The 10,281-nt window shown below is 45.7% G+C and overlaps 1 protein-coding gene across 7 annotated transcripts in view; it reads left to right on the forward strand.

The window, feature by feature from the left end:
- The window catches only part of rassf4a (Ras association domain family member 4a), a 307,320-nt gene extending 297,607 nt beyond the window's left edge, over nt 1-9,713 (forward strand). For all 7 annotated transcript variants that reach the window (XM_072282911.1, XM_072282915.1, XM_072282910.1 and 4 more), the window contains one exon: nt 9,465-9,713. In XM_072282911.1, the coding sequence (XP_072139012.1) occupies nt 9,465-9,534 (70 nt within the window). In that variant the 3' untranslated portion in view covers nt 9,535-9,713. The remainder of the gene's footprint in view (nt 1-9,464) is intronic.
- The last annotated feature ends 568 nt before the right edge of the window (nt 9,714-10,281 follow it).

Below are 10,281 nucleotides of genomic sequence, written 5' to 3' on the forward strand. Positions count from 1 at the left end.
TAAGTACAAGTTCCTCTGGTATTTCTCCACAGTCAGGAACAACCCTGTGGCTGGAGATAATAACTATAGAGTCATAGAACACTACAGCACAGAAACAGGCCCTTCAGCCCATCTAGTCCATGCTTAGAGTGATTGAACAGTACAGCACAGAAACAGGATTTTCGGCCCAGCTAGTCCATGCCGAACTGTTATTCTGTCTAGTCCCATTGACTCACCCTCCTGGATCTTAGCCCTCCATACCCCTCCCATCTATGTACTTAACCAAACTTCTCTTAAATGTTGCAGTCAAACTGGTATCCACCACCTCTGTTGGCAGCTTGTCCACACTCGCACCACCTTCTGAGTGAAAAAATTCTCCCTCATATTCTCCTTAAATATTTCACCTTTCACCTTAACCCTTGACCTTTAGTTCTAGTCTCACTCAACCTCAGTGGAAAAAGCCTGCTTACATTTACCCTATCTATACCCCTCATAATTATATATGCAATATTGCGTGAAAGTTTAAGGCAATATTACTATTGGGTCACTATTGTGGACTGAGAGTTGCCAGGGGACAGGGAGGGGGTTGGAAAAAGGGGAAGGGAGTGGTGAATGGAGTGGGAAGCACCAGAGAGAAATTCTGTAATGATCAATAAACCAATTGTTTGGAATCAAATGACCTTGCCTGGTGTCTCAGGGCTATGTCTGTCTGCATCCGCAATACCTCCCCCCCACCCCACCCCCGGCACTTTTTCCACCTGTCCCACACCCTTCCCATGGCACTCCACCTTGCCATTCCATAAGACCATAAGACATAGGAGCAGAATTAGGCCATTCAGCCCATCGGGTCTGCTCCGCCATTCCATCATGGCTGATCCCGGATCCCACTCAACCCCATACACCTGCCTTCTCGCCATATCCTTTAATGCCCTGACCAACCAGGAAACAATCAATTGCTGCCTTAAGTATACCCACGGACTTGGTCTCCACCAGAGTTTGCAGCAGACATTCCACAGATTCACTACTCCCTGGCTAAAAAAATTCCTCCTTACCTCTGATCTAAAAGGTCACCCCTCAATATTGAGGCTGTGCCCTCTAGTTCTGGATACCCCATCATACGAAACATCCACTCCTATCTACCCTATCTAGTCCTTTCAACATTCGGTAGGTTTCAATGAGATCCCCCCACATTCTTCTGAATTCAAGTGAGTACAAGCCCAAAGTGGCCAAACATTCCTCATATGTTAACCCCTTCATTCCCAGAATCATCCTCATGAACCTCCTCTGGACTCTCTCCAATGACAACACATCCTTTCTGAGATATGAGGCCCAATTCTGGGGGTTACCATTGACCGGAAACTGAACTGGTCTGGAAATATAAACACCGTGGCTACTTGTGGCAAGTAACTCACCTCCTGACTCCCCAAAGCCTGTCCACCTTCTACAAGGCTCAGGTCAGGAGTGTAATGGAATACTCGCCACTCGCCTGGGTGAGTGCAGCTCCATCAACACTCAAGAAGCTCAGCACCATCCAGTACAAGGCAGCCCACTTGACTGGTACCCCTTCCACAAGCATCCAATCCCCCCACCATCGATGAACAGTTGCAGCAGTGTGTGGTATCTGCAAGATGCACTGTAACAACACACCAAAGTTCCTGAGGCAGCACCTTCCAGACCCACAACCACTACCATCTAGAAGGATGAGAACAGCAGATACCTGGGAACACCAGCACTTGAAATCCCTCTCCAAGTCACTCACCATCCCGACTTGGAAATATATCGCCGTTCCTTCGTTGTCGCTGGGTCAAAATCATGGAATTCCCTCCCTAACAGCACTGTGGGTGTACATACACCTAGGGACTGCAGCAGTTCAAGAAGGCAGCTCATCACCACCTTCTCAAGGGCAACTAGGGATGGGCAATAAATGCCAGCTTAGCTGGTGATGCCCACATCCTGTAAACGAATAAATAATAAATAAATAAAATGCTTTTAAAATTTTTAAAACTTTTGACAATACTCCAAGTGTGATCTGACTAGTGTCTTATAAAGCTTCAGCATTATCTCCTTGCTCTTATATTCTATTCCCCTTGAAATAAATGCCAACATTGCGTTTGCTTTCCTTACCACAGACTCAACCTGTAAATTAACCTTCTGGGAGTCTTACACAAGGACTCCTAAGTCCCTCTGCACCTCTGATGTTTAAACCTTCTCCCCATTTAGATAATAGAATGTACTATTGTTCCTTTTACCAGAATGCATTATCATACATTTCCCAACACTGTATTCTATCTGCCACTTTTTTGCCCATTTTTCCAATCTGTCTAAGTCCTGCTGCAATCACATTGCTTCCTCAGCACTACCTACCCCGCCACCTGTCTTTGTATCATCCGCAAACTTTGCCACAAAGCCATCAATTCCATTATCTAAATCACTGACGAACAATGTGAAAAGTAGCAGTCTCAATACTGACCCCCGAGAAACACTAGTCACTGGCAGCCAACCAGAAAAGGCCCCTTTTATTCCCACTCGCTGCCCTCTGCCTGTCAGCCATTCCACTATCCATGCCAGTATCTTTCCTGTAATGCCATAGCTTTTTATCTTGTCAAACAGCCTCATATGTGGCACCTTATCAAGCACCTTCTGAAAATCCAAGTAAGTGACATCCACTGTTTCTCCTCTGTCCACCCTGTTTGTTACTTCCTCGAAGAACTCAAACAGATTTGTCAGGCAAGATTTCCCTTTACAGAAACCATGCTGACTTTGACTTATTTTATCATTAGTCTCCAAGTACCTCAAAACTTCATCCTTAATAATAGATTACAACTATTTCCCAACCACTAAGGTTAGGCTGACTGGCCTATAATTTCCTTTCTTTTGCCTTCTTCCCTTCTTAAAGAGTGGAGTGACATTTGCAATCTCCCAGTCCTCCGGGGCCATGCCAGAATCAAGTGATTCTTGAAAGATCATAACCAATGCATCTGTTATCTCTCCAGAAACCTCTGTCGGGTCTCTGGGATGTTGTCCATCTGGTCCAGGTGACTTATCCACCTTGAGACCTTTGAGTTTGCCTAGCACTTTTTCCTTTGTAATAGCAACTGTACTCACTCCTGCTCCCTGACACTCACAGACTTCTGGCATACTGCTAGTGTCTTCCACAGTGAAGACTGATGCAAAGTACCCATTAAGTTCCTCTGCCATTTCTTTGTCCCCCATTACTACCTCACCAGCATCATTTTCCATTGGTCCAATATCAACTATCACCTCTCTTTAACTCTTTATGTAACTGAAAAAATATGGTATCCTGCTTTATATTATTGGCTAGTTTTCCCTCATATTTCATCTTTTCCCTTCATAGAGCTTTTTTAGTTGCCTTTCGTTGGATTTTAAAAGCTTCCCAATCATCCAGCTTCCCACTCACTTTTACTACCTTATATGCCCTTTCTTTGGCTTTTATGCAGTCCTTAACTTCCTTTGTCAGCCATGGTTGCCTACCCCTGCCATTTGAGAACTCTTTCCTTGTGGGACATATCTATCCTGAGTCTTGTGAACTATTCCCAGAAACTTCAACCACCTCTGCTCTGCTGTCATCCCTGCCAGTATCCTCCTCCAATCCACCTGGGCAAGCTCCTCTCTCATGCCTCTGTAATTCCCTTTAATCCATTGTGATACTGATACATGTGAGTTATCTTTCTCCCTCTCAAATTGCAGTGTGAATTTAATCATATTATGATCACTGCCTCCAAAAAGTTCTGTTACATTAAGCTCCCTAATAAGATCTGGGTTATTACACAACACCCAATCTAAGATAGATTTCCCCAAGTAGGCTCAAGCACAAGCTGCTCTAAAAAGCATCTCTTAGGCATTCAACAAATTCCATCTCTTGTGATCCAAAACCAACCTGATTTTCCCAATCCTCTTGCATATTGAAGTCCTCAATTACAATTGTGTCATTACCCTTATTACATGCCTTTTCCAGCTCCCTTTGCAACCTCAAGCCCAGATCTTGGCTACTATTTGGAGGCCTATTTGTGATTCCTTTTTTTTTTAACCATTGCAGTTTCTTACCTCCACCCACAATGATTCAACATTCTCTGACCCTATGTCATCTCTTTCTAAAGATGTAAGTCCATCTCTTACCAACAAAGTCACACCACTGCCTATGCCTTCCTGCCTGTCCTTTTGATACAAAGTTTATCCTTTGATGTTAGGCTCCCAACTATAGCCCTCTTTCAGCCATGACTCAGTGATGTTCACAATGTCATACTGACCAATCTCTAATTGCGCCACGAGTTTATCCACCTTATTCTGAATGCTACATGTATTTAATTACCACACCTTTAGTCCTGCATTTTTTGCCCTTTTGAATTTTGGCTCTGTGGTACAATTTAACCCTTTACTCTGTCTGCATTTGTACTCAATCATTGCCTTGTCCTCCTTTACATTCATGTTACACCCATCATCTACTTGTAAACCTCAGCTCTATCATACTGGTTCCCATCTGCCTGCCATGTTAGTTTAAACCAATCCCAGCAGCTCTGGTAACTCTGTCCGCAAGAATATTGGTCCCCCTTGGATTCAAGTGCAACCTGTCACTTTTGTACAAGTCACACCTTCCCCAGAAGAAGTCCCAATGATCCATAAATCTGAATCCCTGCCCCCTGCTCCAGTCCTTCTGCCACGCATTTATCTGCAACTTCATTCCATTCCTATCCTCACTGTCACGTGGCATAGGCAGCAATCCCGAGATTACTGCCTTTGAGGTCCTGCTTCTCAGCTTCCTTCCTAACTCCCTGTGTACTTTTTTCAGGACCTTCTCCCTTTTTCTGTCCATATCGTTGGTACCAATATGTACCACAACTTCTGGCTGCTTACCCTCCATTTTCAGGATATTATGGATGCGTTCAGAAAGATCGCAAACTCTAGCACCTGGGAGGCAAACTACTTTCCGTATTTCCTTTTCGCATCCACAGAATCACCCATCTGTCCTCTGATTATAGTCTCCCCTGTTACTGCTGCCACCCCCTTCAGTCCTGTACCCTTCTGAGCCACAGGGCCAGACTCAGTTCAGAGGGACGGCTGCTGTTGTTTCCCTGAGGTAGGCCGTCATCCCTCAACAGTACTCAAAATGGAGTACTTGTTGTTGAGGGGGAAGGCCACAGGGGTGGTCTCCACTATCTGACGTTCTCCCTTCCCTCTCCTGACAGTCAACATTCAGGCCCCTGAGCCAGAGGGGATAACGTCACTCACCTCAACGCAGAACTGATTCCACAGCCTATGAACTCACTTTCAAGGGCTCTACAATTCATGTTCTCGGAATCATCTTTCTATTTGTCTATTTATTTATTTATCTGTTTATTTATTGTTTGCTTTCTTTGGTATTTGCGGAGAGTGAGTTTGTAAATACTGGAGAAAAGGATGCTGGGAATTTACAAACTCACCCTCCGACAGATAGAAAGAGATATAGGGCTGAAGAAGAGGGAATCCAATAGGAGAGGACGGAAGGCCATGGAAGAAAGGGAAGGGGGAAGCACCAGAGGGGTTGCAAGGAGAAAAACATAGAGCATAGAACATAGAATACTACGGCACAGTACAGGTCCTTCAGCCCACATGTTGTGCCGACCCTAAACCCTGCCTCCCATATAACCCCCCACCTGAAATTCCTCCATATACCTGTCTAGCAGTCTCTTAAATTTCACTAGTGTATCTGCCTCCACCACTGACTCAGGCAGTGCATTCCACGCACCAACCACTCTCTGAGTAAAAAACTTTCCTCTAATATTCCCCTTGAACTTCCCACCCCTTACCTTAAAGCTATGTCCTCTTGTATTGAGCAGTGGTGCCCTGGGGAAGAGGCACTGGCTATCCACTCTATCTATTCCTCTTAATATCTTGTACACCTCTATACAAGATAAGGTGAGAGAGGGAAAGGGGGATGGGGAACAGAGCAGAGTGGGGGAATTACAGGAAGCTTGAGAAATCAATGTTCATGCCATCAGGTTGGAGGCTACCCAGATGGAACGTAAGTGTTGTAGAGGAGGCCATGGATGGACATGTTGGAATGGGAATGGGAAGTGGAATTAAAATGGGTGGCCACTGGGAGATCTCACTTTTTCTGGTGGATGGAAAGTAAGTGCTCGGCGAAGTGGTCTCCCAGTCTTCGTCAGGTCTCACCGAGGCCACACCGGGAGCACTGGATACAACAGATGACCCCAACAGACTCACAGGTGAAGTGTTGCCTCACCTGGAAGGACTGTTTAGAGCCCTGAATGGTAGTGAGGGAGGAGGTTTAGGGGTAGGAGGGAGATCAGTGGGGAGGGACGAATGGACAAGGAAGTCACGTAGGGAGCAATCCCTGCAGAATGCAGAAAGTGGGGGGAGGGAAAGATGTGCTTGGTGGCGGGATCCCACTGGAGGTGGTGGAAGTGCTGCACGCGGAGGCAGGTGGGGTGATAGGTGAGGACAAGAGGAACCCTATCCCTGGTAGGGTGGCGGGAGGATGAGGTGAGGGCAGACATGTGAGAAATGGAAGAGATGCGGTTGAGGACAACGTTGATGGTGCAGGAAGGGAAGCCCCTTTCTTTGAAGGAGGAGGAAATCTCCTTCATTCTGGAATGAAAAGCCTCATCCTGAGAGGAAATACAGTGGAGACGGAGAAATTGAGAGAAGGGGATGATGTTTTACAAGTAACAAGGTATAGTCTAGGTAGCTGTGAGAGTCAGTAGGCTTGTAAAGGACAGTGGATAAACTGTCTCCAGAAAGAGAGACAGAGAGATTGAGAAAGGTGGGGGAGGTGTCGGAAATGGACCAGGTAAATTTGAGGGCAGGGTGAAAGTTGGAAGCAGAGTTGACACAGTCAAACCATCTGGCTGAGTGCATCTTTACTCTTATCATCTGCATATCCTTCCTCATAAACTCCCTACAAGCTGTCTCTACTTGTGTGCCAACCGCCCCATCCTCTGCCTCTTCATTTCAGTTCCCACCCTCCTGTAAATCTAGTTTAAACCCTCGCCAATAGCATTAGTAAACCTCCCTCCCAGGATATTGGTTCCCCTCCAGTTCAGGTGCAACTCGTCCCACTTGTACAGGTCACCCCTTCCCCAGAAAAGGTTCCAATGATCCAAGAACTTGAAACCCTGCCTCCTGCACCATCTCCTCGGCCACTCATTCATCTATGCTATCTTCCTGTTCTGACTTTCCCTAGCTCGTGGCACTGGGAGTAATCCGGAGATTACCACCTTGGAGGACCTGCTCTTCAGCCTCCTTCGTAACTCCCTAAACTTGCTGCACAGGACCTCTACCCCTCTCCTGCCTCTGTCATTGGTATCGAATTGTACCATGACCTCTGGCTACTCACCCTCCCCTTCAAGACTATTCTGAAACTGCTCAGAGACATAATGGATCCTAGCACCTGGGAGGCAACGCTCTATCCTCATGTCTATTTTGCTGCCACAGAATCTCCTATCTGTCCCCCTAACTATCGTGTCCCCTGTGACTATTGCTCTGCTTGACTTCACCCTAGCCTTCTGAGGCTCAGAGCCGCCCACAGTGCTATTGGTCTTGCTGCCACTCTCTCACATTATCTCCCTGCCTGCCCATCACCTCCCATTGGTGCTCCTCCCCCTTTTTTCTTCCGTGGCCTTCTGTTCTCTCCTATTAGACTCCCCCTTCTCTAGCCCTGTATCTCTTTCACCAATCAACTTCCCAGCTCTTTACTTCCCCCCTCCCAGTTTCACCTACACCTTGTGTTTCTTCCTCCCCTCCCCCCACTTTTGTAACTCTCACTCCTCATCTTTTTATCTTCAGCCCTGAAGAAGGGTCTCGGCTCAAAACGTTGACTGTACTTTTTTCCATAGATGCTACTTGGCCTGCTGAGTTCCGCCAGCATTTTGTGTGTGTTGCTTGGATGTCCAGCATCTGCAGATTTTCTTTTGTTTGTGACTATAAATGGAAGGGTAGGCATTCCCAATGGTAGTGTAGCAGTGGTCAATGTATGAGAAAATATTTGGGGAATGAGAGCCTTGCTGAGGAGGAACGTTTATTTTTTATAACAGTAGAGTGATTTTTTTAATTATAAAATAATCCTCTTCGTACCTTCTTTATTTGCCGGAGGTGTGGAGTACATTTGAGCCATTCAAAGATACGTCTTCACGTGAAATAAGAGAACATTAGGGAAGGACCTTCCTGTCCCTGTGCTCCTGCAGATGGGACTGATATTGGCCACTGAAATCCCTGGCACATGCACAGAAGTTAACAAGCAGAGTCAAGATACAACAAATAACAAACAGTATTTTGTTTTATGGGTCTGTGATATAAAGATAAAATGAGGCGACACTTCACCTGTGAGTCGGCTGGGGTGATATACTGCGTCCGGTGCTCCCAATGCGGCCTTCTATATATTGGCGAGACCCGACGCAGACTGGGAGACCGCTTTGCTGAACACCTATGCTCTGTCCGCCAGAGAAAGCAGGATCACCCAGTGGCCACACATTTTAATTCCACATCCCATTCCCATTCTGACATGTCTATCCACGGCCTCCTCTACTGTAAAGATGAAGCCACACTCAGGTTGGAGGAACAACACCTTATATTCCGTCTAGGTAGCCTCCAACCTGATGGCATGAACATCGACTTCTCTGACTTCCACTAATGCCCCACCTCCGCCTCGTACCCCATCTGTTATTTATTTTTATACACACATTCTTTCTCTCACTCTCCTTTTTCTCCCTCTGTCCCTCTGACTATACCCCTTGCCTCTGGGTTCCCTCCCCTCCCGTCTTTCTTCCCGGACCTCCCGTTCCATGATCCTCTCGTATCCCTTTTGCTAATCGCTGGTCTAGCTCTTGGCTCCATCCCTCCCCCTCCTGTCTTCTCCTATCATTTTGGATCTCCCCCTCCCCCTCCAACTTTCAAATCCCTTACTAGCTCTTCCTTCAGTTAGTCCTGACGAAGGGTCTTGGCCTGAAACGTCGACTGTACCTCTTCCTAGAGATGCTGCCTGGCCTGCTGCGTTCACCAGCAACTTTGATGTGTGTTGCATGATAAAGATTAGCATTGTTTGTTACATGTAAACTGAAACATGCATTGAATGTGTCATTTGTGTCCAATCAAATCAGTGAGGATGTTCTGGGGCAGCCTGCAAGTATCACCATGATTCTGGTGCCAACGTTGCATGCCTACATCTTACTAACCCTAACCCATATGTCTTTTTGAAACCGGAGCACCCAGAGGAAACCCATGTGGTCACAGGAAGAACGTACTAACTCCTCACAGAGAGCACTGGGAATTGAACTCGATCCTGCAGCCGGCAGTGGCAAGCAGAACGCTAACTGCTACACTACAAAGCCATCCAAAATTCAACATAGCTTAAACCATGTTTAACCTCTGACTAGAAAATGTCTGCATCATGCATAAAATCTGCAAAGTGTGTTAAAGTTTAACAAGCATTTAAAATATGTTTTGGACATAATGGTACTCTCTTTTTGAAGGTACAGTGCTTTGAGATCTATGATACATCAGCAACTGGAAGATCTAACAGAGTCAGAAGACTATATCTGAGCAAGCTCCAACTCCTCCAACACTGCAACCCCAGCAACCAGTTTGGATAAGGTCCTTGTGACAATAAACCAGTGGATAGACAAGATTCATGCCTTCAATTTGTTTAAAATCACTGCGCCCTTTTGTAAAAATGTGACTATTACAATGAGAACTTTTTCTATTAAATGTTCTTTGAATTAGCATTTATTAATGTGTAATACTTCAGAAAAACACTTTTATACTTTAAGCATTGCCTAATTTAACAGAACAACACACAAAATGCTGGAGGAACTGAGCAGGTCAGGTTGCCTGTTGTTAGATCTTGAACTATTTTATTTAGAGATACAGCACAGAACCAACCCAATGAGCCACGCCGCCCAGCAGCCCACCTATTTAACCCTAGTCTAATCACAGGACAATTTACATTAACCAATTCACCTACTAATCGTACATCTTTGGACTGTGGGAGGAAACGAGAACACCCGGAGGAAACCCACGCGGTCACGGGGAGAACGTGCGAACTCCTCTCAGACAGTGTTGGAGTTGAACTCTGAACTCTGTCACCCCGAGCTGTAATTGCATCCTGTTAACCTCTATGCTACCATAGTGCCCACTTTTGTGTGTGTTCTTCTGGATTTTCAGCATCTGCAGAAACTCACGCGTTACTAATTTAACAAAATTATTATTAGACATGCTAAATGAAGGTTTTAAGTGTGGACATGTAATTCAAGTGGAATATTTTGTTGGGATGTGTCTTCTTAACATGAG

Source organism: Mobula birostris, chromosome 18, assembly GCF_030028105.1.
Source record: "Mobula birostris isolate sMobBir1 chromosome 18, sMobBir1.hap1, whole genome shotgun sequence".
Lineage (NCBI taxonomy): Eukaryota > Metazoa > Chordata > Chondrichthyes > Myliobatiformes > Myliobatidae > Mobula > Mobula birostris.